General features: G+C 39.8%; 1 protein-coding gene across 2 annotated transcripts in view; it reads left to right on the top strand.

Moving 5' to 3' along the window:
* Positions 1–16,139, top strand: part of fam50a (family with sequence similarity 50 member A) — a 39,158-nt gene extending 23,019 nt beyond the window's left edge. For both annotated transcript variants that reach the window (XR_006379435.1, XM_044210347.1), the window contains 2 exons: positions 12,740–12,850; positions 15,858–16,139. Coding sequence is in view for 1 of the 2 variants with exons in the window: in XM_044210347.1 (XP_044066282.1) it covers positions 12,740–12,850; positions 15,858–15,866 (120 nt within the window). In the remaining variant the exon portion in view is untranslated. The remainder of the gene's footprint in view (positions 1–12,739; positions 12,851–15,857) is intronic.
* The last annotated feature ends 157 nt before the right edge of the window (positions 16,140–16,296 follow it).

Genomic DNA, 16,296 nt, shown 5'->3' with positions numbered 1-16,296 from the left:
CAATGGGTTTGCCTGTATGTAAGGAAGTTTCTGTTTGCCCAAAAATGTTTTCCAAAATCATGCGCCACTCCCCATGCATATCTGCCATCTGTGAAAATATTCACAGTTTGGTCATTAGCACATTTACATGATTTACACTGATGGATACATGGATGCAGAAATCATGAACCCACCCCTCTCGTCAACAGTCTGCGTGAAAGGTCTGTTACTGTCAGGGAGATCAAGAGTTGGGGGTGTCTGGAGGGCCACTTTTAAATCCACAACAGCCTTCTCCGCTTCTGGTGTCCAGTGGACTTTGTCTTTTGCTGCAAGACCTTTCCCATGTACAATATCTGCAAGGTGATTGAGCAGAGCTAGTGTGTCTTTTACACAAGCTTCTCTTGTTTTTGAGCAGATCATAAGGTCATCTACATATTGTAGCAGCGCACTTCCTTCTGTCAATTTCAACATTTCCAAATTGTTTTTAACGCATCGTTAAAGATTCCAGGACTCTCCAAATACCCTTGGACGAGTCTGGTGAATGTAAAACTCTTACCTTCAAAAGAGAACGCAAACCAATACTGGCTGTCAGGATCCACTGGGATGCTGAAAAAAGCATTAGCCAGGTCAACAACTGAAAACCACTTACTCCTAGGTGGCACCTGTGAGAGTATTGTGTGTGGGTTGGGAACATTGGGTGCTCTTGCATGTACTGCTGCATTTACTGCCTGCAAGTCCTGCACGAATCTCCAATGTTGTGGCTCTCCGGTGTCCCGGAGTTTTCGTACGGGGAAAATAGGTGTTTGGACTGGAGAATTGGCGCATGGAATAATCACTCCTGCTTTTAAAAGAGAATCAAACACCGGTTTAATACCGTCAACAGCTTCCTTCTTCAAAGGATATTGGTTCTGACACGGCCTGTGTGAAGATTTTGGTGTGATTACTACAGGCTCAGCATCTTTGATTAATCCTACATCATACTTGTGTTGTGCCCACAAGCAGGATGGTACCTGATTTAACTCAGGAATTTCTGAGACATCTTTCTCAAAAATGTTTTTGTCATGACTTATTTCATCATCTGATGTTACCAAACTGGCCATTAAAAACTCTGAATCTGGAATGAGCTCAATGCTTCTTACCCCTGTTGCTATAGCTGAAAATTTTTTTCAGAATACCTGAAGTTGGTTGTGAAAATCCACCCCCTGCGTCTGATGTCTTCACCCAGCCAGCAGCTTCCTCACAATGTCTGGTCCAAGGGCCCAAGCATTCCCATGTATCCTGCTTTGCTTTGACCAGGGGGACATGAGGATATGTGTTAGGGACCTGAAACAAAGCTTTACACAGTGGATAATTGAAAGCTACTGAGACCATGCATCTTTTATCATTCCAGTACAACCAGGTCAGCTTTAGTGTGTTTCTCTCTTTGTCTTGCCTGAACCATGTGTCCTTAAAATGTTTATCAACCCCAAGATGTACATGTGATGTGCAGTGTAACTCTTTTGGCGACTTGATGTCTATTCGTGTATAGTTGTCTGGAAAGAGAGTTCTGACCTCAGTGATCAGAGTGTTATTTACAGAGCCAGCAGCTGTGTGAGGCAGTTTCCATTGATAAGAGTACATCAGCTCCCTGCTACTGTGTTTCACATATTGTGATGCAGTGTCAGAAATTCTGGCTACAATGATGCCTTTGAGAGTGGAATAATTCCTAATCTTATCATCATATCTCTTCCGATAATGTTGATCGGGCATCGTTTAGATAACAAGAATGAATGTTTAAAGTGTTTCTCAATTTCTTCACTGCATGGCAATGGTGTGGTATACCTTTCCACCAGGGGTGTTCCTGAAACTCCTACTGTCCTCACAAATCTGCCACTCACTTTGGAAGGACTGCAAATTCTGACTCTCTGATGACAGAATCAGTCGCACCAGAATCCACAAGAAAAACAATATATTTTCCAGCAACATTGATTGTGTGTTCAGGCATGCGTTTGTATGCATCATGTGTATATTCAGTGTATATCTCTGCTGGAGCTTTGTCATCAGTGGCTTGTGTGTGCTCAAAGTAAGAGATAGCCTCACTTATCAATGTCTGTGTGTGTGTCGGTGTCTCATGCAGGCAGTTGTCTGTGTCTTGTGTGTTCACATGCTCTTTTGTGTCAGTGTGGGTGCTCTTACGTAACTGATGTGAAGAATGCTCTGTCGTCTCCAGTTCAGTGTTCAAGCCAGCTCCTTCCTGACCTGGCGTCGACACCCCATCTAGTCAGTCAGCATGCTTGTGATTCTCGGGGCAATCTTTTGCCCAATGTCCCATTTTGCCACATTTGAAACAAGCATCGCTCCTTCCTCGTCCTCTTCCTCTTCCTCCACGTCCCCGTCGGCCTTGGTCTCGGCCTCTGTTCTGATTCTCATACGCCCTCAGCTGCGCCATCTGTAATCTGTCCGTCACCTGCGTACTTTTCTTCCTTTGCTCATCTTTGAGGAATTTTTCTGCATGGATAGCGTGTCTCTCTATGGTCTCCAGGTTACCATACTCCCAGGTCATGCAGTCGCGTTTCACCATGTACGCAATCTCAGGGTGGATGCCCCCCCCCATCAAAAACAGAGGGGAGAAATTGTGCGGCTTCTTTCAGGTCAGCATATGTCCATGGTCTGAAAATCAGTTGTGAGGTCCCATCTCCTGCTGCCACCTCCATCATCGGTGCAATCACTTTTAAGGAGGTGCCGGAGTTTGATCTGGGCCGGAATTCTTTGTTGCTTCGAGTGTGATGAGGGCTGGAAGGGCGATTGGGGGTGTTTGGGCCACCCCAATGTGATTTGTAGGCCTCTTTGGGTGTTGGAGGTGCGGGAATGAATGATCCTTGTCCTCCTGTTGCCTCATCCAGGTGTATCGAGGCCGCAGTTGATGGTTGAGGCTGACTTCCTTGATGGGGGCCGAGTCCAGGTCCAGATCCAGCTTGGCACACTGTGGGACATACTAAGACACAGAGGTGTTTATCTGATCTGTCCCTGCCTTATTTATTTTTTTATCCCTGATATGGGCTTCATGCTGCCAACAAGCATAAGCCTTCCAGTCTGCTTTAAATTGCTTTTTTTTTTCTTTTGAGTGACTTGTTCTTTCTCTTCTAATTTGCCTTTTAATATCTCTGTCTGTCTGAGAGAGAAGCTGCCGGTTGATGGAAAACCAAATTCTTTTACCCAGATGTCCAGCTGGTCAATGCTGTGCTTACCATAATTGGTAATCATGTAGTTTATATTAAGGGATTTCAACATAGGTGATAGCAGTTTTGATCTTTCATTCTCAGAAGTTTTGCTATTGTTAGAACCCATATTTATTCTTTAACCCAGATTCCCCAACTATAATAACTTCGTTTGATGTTTTAAATGGCCTCTCTGTGCTTCTTAATATTTTGGCTTGATTCTTAGGAGCGCTTCTGCCACAATTAAGAGGAAAGCAAAAAAAAGGACCTTGAAGCTGGCTGCTAGGGGGAAGACAGTTAGATACTTTACAGATTTACTTAAGAAACAACCAAAAAAAAACTAATAATAATAATAATATTAACCCTTCAATGTCTCTAAGAGCGGCCTGTTTTTATTGCCTTCCCAGATCATTTGTTTGGCATTCACACCTTTTACTTCTCAGTTTTTTAGTTATTTTTTTGTCTTTTTATTTTCCCTTTCACACATTCACTCCTCCTCTTTTTTAAAGATGAGTTCCAAACTACGAATCTTTAAATAACCCAAGAGGGAACCAAATGAGTGTGTAGAAAAGAATTGCAGAAAAGAATTGCAGAAAAGAACCGGTCTGTAAGAAATACCCTGTCTGACAGTGAAAAGTTTGGCCAAATACTGCAATGATTCACACAGCGTTCCCAGACCTGCCCTGCTGACACGTCTGTCACGCACACCCCTCACGGTAGCGAGAATCGGTATACCCCGGGCCCCCTTGAATAAACTCACCAGAAAGAGAGTGCTGCCACAGCCACTAGGTTCACTGGATCACAGAGGTGAGCGAACCTCGGACACTCAGGGCAGCAGGCCCCCACATCTCCACCCTTCCTTGCCGGGGAGGTTGAGGTACAGAGTCCCAGACTCTAGCCATGCGCGGTCTTAACCTGCCGCTCCGACTGCCCAAGTCCTCTCACACGAGTGAAAATGCCGACAACGCCAAATTGTAGTGGCAATTCCTTCGGAATAAAGAAACACTCAAGGTAATCACTTGTCTTTCTGTAGGTTTACTTCAAGTGTCTGCAGACGGACTCACAGCAGCAAAAACATACATCAGTATAATCTGCTCTGAATGAATACAGAGGAAAAAGAGCATCAGTTATTTATCCAGTCTTCAGGGTCAGGTTCCTCATCCCAGGGAGAAGAGTGTCCCTGAAGTCTGGACATAACAGTCGCTAGGATGTTTTGTAGTTCCATGTCATCATTATCAGTGTACTGTTCTCATCTCACACACCAAACAATCATACACAAATGAAGTATTGACGCCAAATAATTATAATAACATCTGTATGTTATTATATCAGAGAATCCGTTTGTTCTTGCCATTACAGTCTTTAGCCTACTCTTAAATGTGGAGATGGTGTTTGCCTCCTGAACCCAAACTGGGATCTGATTTCACAGGAGAGGAGCTTGATAACTGAAGGCTTTGGCTCCCATTCTACTTTTGGAGACTCTAGGAGTGTTCTAGTGGGGTAATATGGAATTATGAGCTCTTTAAGATACGATGGTGCCAGACCATTAAGAGCTTTGAAGGTGAGGAGAAGGATTTTAAATTATTTTCTGGATTTTACAGGGAGCCAGCGCAGAGAAGATAATATTGTAGAAATATGATCTCTTTTCCTAGTTCTTTTCAGTACATGTGCTGCAGCATTCTGGATCAACTGGAGAGTTTTAAGGGACTTATTTGGGCAGCCTGATAATAAGGAATTGCAATAATCCAGCCTAGAAGTAACAAATACATGGACTAGTTTTTCAGCATAATTTTGAGACAGGATGTGCCTGATTTTGGCAATGTTGCATAGGTGAAAGAAGGCAGTCCTTGAAGTTTGTTTCATGTGGGAGTTAAAGGACAAATCCTGATCAAAGATAACTCTGAGGTTCCTTACAGTGATGCTGGAGGCCACGGCAATGCCATCTAGATTAACTATATCTTTAGATAACGTGTCTCGGAGGTGTTTGGGAACAAGTACAATATCTTCAGTTTTGTCTGAGTTTAACATCAGAAAATTGCAGGTCATCCAGGTCTTTATGTCCTTAAGGCATGCCTGAAGTTTAGCTAACTGATTAGTTTCATCTGGCTTGATCGATAGATATAATTGTGTATCATCTGCATAACAATGAAAGTTTATGGCGTATTTCCTAATAATATTGCCTAGAGGAAGCATATATAAGGTGAATAGAATCAGTCCAAGCACAGAACCTTGTGGAACTCTGTGGCTAACTCACCGTTAACATCTACAAACTGAGATCAATCTGATAGGATTTAAACCAGCTTAGTGAGGTTCCTTTAATGCCAACTGAATCTTCCAGTCTTAGTGCTGTCGAATGCAGCACTAAGATCTAAAAAGACAAGTATAGAGACAAATCCATTGTCTGATGCAATTAAAAGGTCATTTGTAATTTTCACTAATGCTGTCTCTGTGCTATGATGCACTCTAAATCCTGACAGAAAATCCTCAAATAAACTATTGTTATTTAGAAAGTCACACAAGTGATTACTGACTGCTTTCTCAAGGATCTTAGAAAGAAAGGGAAGGTTAGATATAGGTCTATAGTTGGCTGAAACTCCAGGATTAAGAGTGGGCATTCTAAGAAGTTTTAATTACAGCTACTTTAAATGACTGTGGTACATAGCCTGTTAATAAAGACTGTTTGATCATATCCAGTAAATAAGTGCTAACTAAGGGTTAAGCAGCCTAGTTGGAATGGACTCTAAGAGACAAGTTGATGGCTTAGATGAATTAATCGTCGAAGATAGTTGAAGAAGGTCAATAGGAGCAAAGCCGTTAAAATATATATCAGGTTTTACAGTTGTTTCTAAGGTTCCTGTGTTTGAAGATAAATCGGTACCGGTTGAGGGCAAGACATGATGAATTTTTTCTCTAATAGTTAAAATTTCATCATTAAAGAAGCTCATGGGCTTTGGAGATAATTGGCAGACTTTTTGGGGACGACCTGGTCTGATTAGGAGAGACAGCATTCATCCCACTTTGGATGGAGCAGCTCTCATGTCCAGAAATCTGGTCAAGTTTATTAGTGGACCAAAACCATGACAACTCACAGTTCAGACCAGGAGTCAGAGTTGCAGTCCTACACGCTTCTCTGCTCTTCCAGAGCAGTTATTCACCCAAAACTCCTTAGTGACGGTGTCTGCCCCCCGACCACTTAAATTAATAAAATCTAAAGTTAACAGAAGAGGAGTTATAAATAAAAACCTAAACAAAAACGCTGAAATAGCACAACAAAATAGGCAAATTAAATGTGGACTCTTAAACATCAGATCTCTGTCATCTAAAGCTGTACTAGTGAACGATTTAATATCAGAGTATCATATTGACTTATCTTGTCTTACTGAAACTTGGCTGGGTCATGAAGAATATGTTAGCCCAAATTAATCCACTCCGCCCAGTTATATTAATACTCATATTCCTCGATGCACCGGCCGAGGAGGTAGAGTTGCAGCCATCTTCGACTCAAGCCTATTAAACAACCCTAAACCTAAACTAAATTATAACTCATTCGAAAGCCTTGTTCTTAGTCTTTCTCACCTGACCTGGAAAACACGACAGCCAATTCTATTTGTTATAGTGTACCGCGCTCCTGGTCCTTATTCTGAGTTTTTATCTGAATTCTCTGAGTTTTTATCAAGTTTAGTCCTTAAAACAAATAGTGGTTATTGTAGGTGATTTCAATATTCATGTGGATGTTGAAAATGATAGCCTTAGTACTGCGTTTATCTCATTATGAGATTCAATTGGCTTTTGTCAGAGTGTACATGAAGCCACTCTCTGTTTTAACCACACCCTCGACCTTGTTCTGGTATATGGCATTGAAATTGAACATTTAATAGTCTTTCCACAGAATCCTTCTTTATCGTACCATTATTTAATAATTTTTGAAGTGCTATTACTGGACTACACGCCATTAGGCAAAAATTCTTACTCTAGATGTCTATCTGATATTGCTGTGGCTAGATTCAAGGAAGCGATCCCATCTGCATTTAATTCAATGTTATGTCTCAATATAACAGAGGACTCCTATATTAATTTCAGCCCCTCCCAAATTGACCATCTAGTTGATAGCACTGCAGGCTCACTGTGAACGACACTTGATTCTATCGCTCCTCTAAAAAAGAAGATTATAAAACAAAGAAGGTTAGCTCCGTGGTATAACCCCCAAACCCGCAAATTAAAGCGAACATCACGATAACTTGAAAAGAAATGACGTTCCAACAACCTGGAAGAATCCCGTTTAGTGTGGCAAGATAGTCTTAAAACATATAGAAAGGCCCCCCGTAATGCCAGAGCAGCTTACTACTCATCATTAATAGAGGAAAATAAAAACAACCCCAAGTTTCTTTTCAGCACTGCAGCCAGGCTGACAGAGAATCACAGCTCTGTTGAACCATGTATTCCTATAGCTCTCAGTAGCAACGACTTCATGAGCTTCTTTAATGCTAAAATTTTAACTATTAGAGAAAAAATTCATCAAGTCCTGCCTTTAACCGGTGCCGACTTGTCTTCAAACACAGGAACCTTGGAAACAGCCTGATGTGTGTTTTGGCTGCTTTGCTCCTGTCAACCTTCTTCAGCTGACTGCGACGATTAATTCATCTAAGCCATCAACTTGTCTCTTAGACCGCATTCCAACTAGGCTGCTTAAAGATGTTTTACCCTTAATTAGCACTTCTTTACTTGGTATGATCAATCTGTCTTTATTAACAAGCTATGTACCACAATCCTTTAAAGTAGCTGTAATTAAACCGCTTCTTTTAGTGGCCTATAATGGCCTAATGGACTATCTTAGAGTGGCCTAGTCAACGTCCTGACCTGAATCTTACTGAGATGCTGACCTTAAAAAGGCAGTTCATGCTCGAAAACCCTCCAATGTGGCTGAATTACAACAATTCTGCAAAGATAAGTGGGCCAAAATTCCTCCACAGTGCTGGACTCATGGCAAGTTATCGCAAACACTTGATTGCAGTTGTTGCTAATAAGGGTGGCCCAACCAGTTATTAGGTTCACTTTTTCACACAGGGCCATGTAGGTTTGGATTTTGTTTTCCCTTAATAATAACAACCTTCATTTAAAAACTGCATTTTGTGTTTACTTGTGTTATCTTTGACTAATATAAAAATTTGTTTGATGATCTGAAACATTTAAGTGTGACAAACATACAAAAAAAATAAGAAGGGGGCAAACACTTTTCCACACCACCAAAATCTAACCTTCCCTTTCTTTCTAAGATCCTTGAGAAAGCCGTCGCCAATCAGTTGTGTGACTTTCTAAATAACAATAGTTTATTTGAGGATTTTCAGTCAGGGCTTAGAGTGCATCATACCACAGAGACAGCACTGAAAATTACAAATTACCTTTTAATTGCATCAGACAATGGACTTGTCTATGTACTTGTCTTGTTAGATCTTAGTGCTGCGTTCGACATCATTGACCATCACATCCTATTACAGAGACTGGAAGATGTAATTGGCATAAAAAGAACCCCACTAAGCTGGTTTAAATCATACCTATCAGACCGATATCAGTTTGTACATGTTAACAGTGAGTCCTCCGTGCACGCCAAAGTTAGTCACGGAGTTCCACACCGCTGGACTACTGCAATTCCTTATTATCCGGCTGCCCGAATAAGTCCCTTAAGACTCTCCAGTTGATCCAGAATACTGCGGCACTGACAGAAACTAGGAAAAGAGATCATATTTCTCCAATATTAGCTTCTCTGCACTGGCTTTCTGTAAAATTTAGAATAGAATTTAAAATCCTTCTCCTCACCTACAAAGCTCTTAATGGTCTGGCACCATCATACCTTAAAGATCTCATAATACCATATTACCTGACTAGAACACTGCGCTCCCAGGATGCAGGGTTACTTGTGGTTCCTAGAGTCTCCAAAAGTAGAATAGGAGCCAGAGCCTTCAGTTATCAAGCTCCTCTTCTGTGGAATCAGGTCCCATTTTGGGTTCGGAAGGCAGACTCCACATTTAAGAGTAGGCTTAAGACTTTCCTCTTTGATAAAGCTTATAATTAGGGCCGGCTTGGGTGAGTCCTGAACCATCCCTTAGTTATACTGCTATAGGCCTAGACTGCCGGGAGACTTCACATGATGCGCCTCTTTCCTCTCTCCTTCACTCCCTCTCCATCTGTATGCATTTTTATCTAACTCAACATCTTCTCTCTCCCCTAGTTCTGTGCTTTCTCGTTTCTCTCCTCTCTCCTTCTGTGGCTTTCAGCAGGTATTTCTGCCTCCGGAGCTGCGGGGTCTGGGTCTGTGGTTGTGGGCCGCCTGCTGCCCCCGTGTTCCTGCTCAACTACAGTTGTTGTTATTGGCTCTGTTACTGATGCTGACATTATTCTTCCTATAGCTGCCATTCCTATTATTACTAATTTATTAATATTAACGCTATCATTACTATTCTATTATATAAAAAAATATAAAAAATTCTACGTGGTCTTTGCATTGTACCTCCTTAACCCTATCCCCTTTCCCCTAACCCGTCCCACCATTGAGTCTGGTTCTGTCCAAGGTTTCTGCCTGTTAAAAGGAAGTTTTTTCTTGCCATTGTCGCCAAATGCTTCCTCATGGTGGGATTTGTTGGGTCTCTGTAATTAATATTATAATGAATATGGTCTAGACCTGCTCTATAGGAAAAGCGCAATGAGATAACTTTTGTTGTGAATTGGCGCTATAAAAATTGAATTGAATTGAAGTCGTTACTACTGAGGACTATAGGAATACATGGCTCAATAGAGCTGTGATTCTCTGTCAGCCTGGCTACAGTGCTGAAAAGAAACCTGGGGTTGTTTTTATTTTCCTTTCTTAATGATGAGTAGTAGGCTGCTCTGGCATTACGGAGGGCTTTTCCTATATGTTTTTTTTTTTTTTTTTAAATATTATCTTGCCAGACTAAACGAGATTCGAGAGAGTTTTCTTGATGTTTGCTTTAAATTGCAGGTTTGGGGGTTATACCGTGGAGCTAACCTTCTTTGTTTTATTATCTTCTTTTTTAGAGGATAGAATCGAGTGTTGTTCACAGTGAGCTTGCAGCACTATCAACAAGATGAACAATTTGGGAGGGGCTAAAATTAGCATAGGAGTCCTCTGTTATATTGAGACAGAGCACCAAATTAAATGCAGATGGGATCGCTTCCTTTAAATTTAGCTACTGCTCTATCAGATAGACATCTAGAGTAGGAGTTTTTGCCCTGCGTTTGGCCCTCTCTTCTAAAATCCTCAGACAGGCAATAGCCTGGGTCTTCTGGGTGTCCTCATACTGACCTCAGTAGATTTCTTCAGTGGATGAGTGCTACCCCCACCTCTGACAGCATCTTCTTGATCAGGAAACCCTTGTCGGCTCCGATTCTGGGCTGAAGTAACTATAAGATCTATGATTTCTGAGTTATTTCTATATCTGAGATGGGTCCCGTGTACAGTTTGGATACAAATGTGATAACTCTATATGGAGTGATGCCAGTCAGATCTTTTCAAGGTGGTGTGATTTTTATAGTTGGAAAAAGTTTCCACCTCTAGCGAGAGGGAGGATGCTGTTTCACAGCAGATCTCTGCAGTCTATTATCACTCTCACCTGAGGGCAGTAGAGCTTGAACTTGTCAGTCATTGTGGCCTGCACTTGCTCTTTTGTCATTCACAATGGTATTGAGCCAAGAACCTGGTAAAGATACTGTAGCTAGTCCATGTTACCTCTACATAAGATAGATGACAAGGTTTTCTCCTGAAGCCCAGCTGCAACGCGACAGAGAAACATGAAAAATTCATCAATGAGTGGACATTTTTGCTGAGGTTGAGGTGTCTCTTGTGCTGTTTGTTGTGCCTTGGACCAGTACACAAGCCTTGAAGCAGAGAGGGGTAAATTGACTCCCAAACACAGTGAAGACCTCCTTTGAGCTGAATCTTGTGTAGTAACGAAAGTCCTCATCTATGATACAAAACTTGAATATCAGTGGCTGCTGTTCCAACTCTTGAATTCTATGAGTGGCACCATCCAGTTTACCTCAAGGAGAAGAAAAAGCATACACCTTGATAGGTATCACTCATCCATGTATCCATTTTCACTTAGTCCATTACTGGATGCTGTTTGTTGATAAGCTTGACAGTAATTCTTGACTCTTATGAGGTGAAGAAACTAATACAATTAAGTTTACAATGTAATGTCTGTGGAGGTTCTCAGTCATTCAGGTCATATATCAGGTCAATATCAGGTCAATATCTTGTAGTAGTATTCAGAGTAACTACTACTACTACAAGATAGTTACAATGTTATTCACTGCCATATTTTTTCTGTAAGACAGAGTAAGCTTCAGGCCAATTTATTTATTGGGACAAAGTGTTGACTACACACGTAGGTGGTCCCACGAAGGATTTTGATTGCCCTCACCCAACGGGCACGTATTTCTGCGTCCACAGGAAATCGTGGAAACTCAAATTTGGGACATTTTTGCTTGTTAGATCAACAAGGAATACTGCAATAGCATCTTCTTGATGACTGTGTTATGCTTGGTTGGATGGGCTGCTGTTGAGAGATGGACAGTGGAGAAAGGAAAGAGCAAAATGATGAATCACATCAGAATATGAAAATGGTTTAGCATTCAGCTTTGATTAAGAGTCGGTATCTATCAAGCTATTCTAAACAACAGTGTTGGAATAGGTGAGCGATTACACATTAATATACAGTAAACGCTTAACATAAAGTGTAAGAGTAATTTATATGCAATAAATATATTTTTAAATATATATATATAAATAAATATATACAGAAATAAATGAACAAATAAATGTGAAAAATAATATTTATTCTTTTATATTTTTATTTTCTTATTTATTCTTTTATTTATTGCTCTTTATATTTTCACATTTATTTTCTTATTCTTTTATAGATTTATTCTTTTTTTATGGCACTCAGTGAGGGACTGACAGTAAAATTAGCCCATTTATCCCTCGTCACACGGGTGACTTTCTTATAAGAGAATAACAAATTGCATTTTCTGTCCAAAGTCATAACTGTGTTGCACCATATATCAAACTTAATTATGATTAACTGACAGCTGCCAAGTGCCTCACTAAAAATCGTTATACATAACCTAATATTTGATCATCATTGATCATATAGGCAAACTAACCCAGCCATTAACATTAACAAACAGTCAGTCTGAGCTGTTTCACCTTAAACTAGGTGATTTTTTTTTTTTTTTTTTTTTTTTTTTTTGCCTTCCTCTGAGCAAAAATGTCCTTCACCTTTATTTTAAACCTGAAGTTGATTATCTACATGACAGATGTTTTCTTGGTTATCTTGATGCTCAATTAATTCTTCATACATCTCAACTTGAAAAGCGAGTGCTCTCACAATTTGTGCGGTCAGTTAGTATTTCAAAACTTGTTGGATTAGACAAATGAAAAGGTGTGCACTTAGCGAAACATAGTTTACATAACAATGAGTCTGACTTGGACTGTGTCTGCATTTAAAAGCCATGTCAGAATTAACCCAGTTGTGCTCTTTTGCCTAAAGTCTCATGCAGGTAAAGTGGTGCTGAGGAGCTGGTATGAGAAGAACAAGCACATCTTCCCTGCCAGTCGCTGGGAGCCATACGATCCTGAAAAGAAATGGGACAAATATACGGTGGGAATCATTTTGCTAAATTTCAGCATGCTTCATTTAGTAGTAAATTACTGAGTTTCCCCTTAGGGATCATTCAAGTTTCATCTAATCTTAAATCCGATCTTTTAAACACGTAAAATCGCTGACGTGTATTTGCTATAGTAAATTGATTTCCATAGTAAATTGAGTAAGTTTTTCAGAGATTGACAATGTTGTGTGCACATTTAGTAGCAAGTCAAAGGCAACTGGACTTGATGTGTAGTGTGTAGCTGCTCATCCAACGGCTTCATCAGTTCAGTTTTCTGAAATTTAACCTGACCTCAGTGTAACCTCACCATCATGCTTCTTTGTTGGGGTGAAACTGCCAGATAAGCTTTGAAAGCTTGAGGCTACACAGTATTGTGATCTGGAAGAGCAGGTTTGGTTTGATATCAATAAAATTATTAGTAGGTGTTAACAATAACAGGGCACCACCTTGGAATCAGGGACCAAAAACCGAACCGTGGATGCAGTCTCAAAAAGTGATGTTCACTTAAAAATGTCAATATTTAATAACTATTTTACATTTATAAGGTGAACAGTGAAGTTTTGAATCCAAGCACTGACCGTCACAACCAGCTTTTATCACAACACACATGCACAAATAATCACAGGCAACTGCTCTTTAAAAGTCTTTGTTCACCCACATGGTGAGGTCCCAACACCAGATTAAGTGTTTGTCAAGACAGCAGTTAAGTCCAGCTGGAGCAGCAGACCGAGAGGCAGAGAGGAGAAACAGCAGCCATGTTGTCATTTATCATGGGGCTGGGCAATAATTTACTATTATCTACCTTCTCCTCATATACTGTATCAAAATACTCTCCTATCAAGTCATGGTGGTACACAATTCTAGTCAATTAAATTTATCACAGCATGGGATTTGAAATGCTTTAGAACGTGTATTATTTTTTCAAATTATACTCTGTATTGTTTCTGACGAAGAAAATAAAGCTATAAAAAGCCAAGAAAAACCATTTAGGAACTGAAAATTGCTAAATCTCGCCTCAGTCCCAATCATTCAGCCCACCATGTAATATAATTACAACAGTAATAAAATAGTATATCTTGGCAGCAATAAGTGAGAGCATTGACATTTCACTTATATTGAAGTTACAATAAAGCAGTTTAGCACTTGATTTTGAACACTACAGTAAATATTATTGTAAATACTGTTGTAACATTTGTTAAAGCAGCTAGCTATAATTCAATATTTTTATAGAAACAATAGATCAAATGATCAAACTCTTGGTGAAAGGAGTCACTCCCACAGAGAATTAGGAGTGTTTTAGGATCTTTCAGCTCATTATTTTGGTTTTACGGCCCACAACATTACTGTTTTAGTTCACTCTCACAGCTCTCATCAACTGTGTTTCCAGCAGCAGGCAGCTGTTTTCAGCAAAAAGCTCTGATAATCAGCACAAAACAGCAGACAGACACTGTTAGCGACTAGCTGGTGAATATAGTGGAGCATTTAGCATCTAAAGAGCCACATATTTCCCTCAGGAGTTGGTGGAAAACTAAACAGAGCTAAAAGTAGAGTGAATATTGGCTTTACATTCATTAGACAGAAAAACAACTCCAAATTAATTCTAATGTTGCTCTGTGTCTGCTGGATGTGTTGATGTCGTGTTTACAGCTTGTTGTCTGCCCCCAAGTGACCAGAAAAATAAATTACAGCAGGATTAAATCATAGAAAAGGTTTCAGTCGTAGTCATCTGGACACTGTTTTCAGAATCAAGACGTTTCGGCTCCCATCCAGAAGTCATTCTCAATTGTGAAAATGGTCTGAGAACTCAGAAATTGAAGCTACTCTGTGTTACAACACAGACCAACCAAGACTATACAACACAGAGTTGTAACACAGAGTAGCTTCAATTTCTGAGTTCTCAGACCATTTTCACAATTGAGAATGACTTCCGGATGGGAGCCAAAATGTCTTGATTCTGAAAACAGTGTCCAGATGACTACGACTGAAACCTTTGCTACGATGGAATACTCCTGGACAAATGAGGGACTACACCGTCTAGCAGGATTAAAGCTGCAGCAGGCAATTTACCATTTGTGTCTTTCAATGGTATCAGGAAGTAGGCCCAGTTTTCTGTTGAAGCTGAGGATTTATAGTCTGTTCTCAAGCTTTAAATTGTTGCTCACATCTCTGATTTTTGTCAGCTATTCAAATGGGTCTGGTGTTGTGCTCATTGTTTAACATTTTGATATTGTTTAATGCTGTGATAATCATAATAATGATTTTGTCCAGTTTGCCCACCTCTGCTGATGCATCTGAGAAACAACCCTGTAATTTTCAAATAAGTATCAAACTAAAAAAAACTCAGCCAACCAAAACACTAGTGAAGCAACATAGTTCGTACAACCTGGATGTTGGATGTTAACACATAATATCAGGCTGATTTTTGGTATAAATTGGACTTGTAATGTTTAAAGGGTGATATTGGAAAGATTCCAAAAGCTTTGTAGTGTTGGATTGTAGCTCTGAGAACATATTTTCCACTACATTTTTTACGGAGTTCAGAAAAAGCATGTGGCTTTTACAAGTGTTATACTGAAAGAAATCTACAATCATAACCTGTGTTCATGCTCCAAAGAAATATATCCTAAAAGTATTGTAACTGTGAACTTGAATGATTCCCTTGGGGAAACTGGATAAACAGCTCTGTGTGTGTGACATATTGCCACTCATGGTGGAGCTGCCAACTTTTTCTTGTGTGTACACGCTAGGACATACCATCAATGGCAAATAGACTGTTTTCTATAGCTAAATGATAATGAAAGACCTGCAATCATTTAGTATTGTACAGCAGATTGGATCAGATTATTTCCAGAAGAGGTTGAAGGGTGGGATGTAAAAGTAACATTGGGCAATCATTGAAGTTATTTCACGTTAATCAAATTGTTTGATTTATTATGTAGTTTGGACATGATGTTTTCATCCTCGTGGAGTAACTTTGTGGTTTTTTTGTTTGTTTTTCAGATCCGGTGAAAAAGCTGTCTTTTCCAGTCTCTGGATTCCTTAATACAAACTTTTTTATGTATCTTAATTTACTCTATTATAACATATTTCATCAATTCTTTATCAAGATTTGATAAACTATTGATTCATGCTTTTACTTGTTTTTTGAATATAGATTTCCCAAATGTATTTGAATTGCCAATGCACTGTTTCCTTCTAAAACAACCCCACATTCATATGTATATAGCTCACAAACATGTAGCATCTGTGCTTACAAAATAAACCTGGCTATGACTCACTGGACTGAAGACAGAACTTTTGATTAATTTGGCAACAACACCTGTATGCTTTGCCTCTTGTTGAAAAGATGTTCATCTTTCTTGTGTGTGTTTATGTTGAATGCGGTTTTCTTGGCTCTGGCCACTAACGGTAAATTGCGTTTTAAAGCCAAACATGCCAT

This window comes from Siniperca chuatsi, linkage group LG10, assembly GCF_020085105.1.
Source record: "Siniperca chuatsi isolate FFG_IHB_CAS linkage group LG10, ASM2008510v1, whole genome shotgun sequence".
Taxonomy (NCBI): Eukaryota; Metazoa; Chordata; class Actinopteri; order Centrarchiformes; family Sinipercidae; genus Siniperca; species Siniperca chuatsi.
The sequence above is the reverse complement of the archived record's forward strand: the minus strand, read 5'-3'. Positions and strand labels throughout refer to the sequence as shown.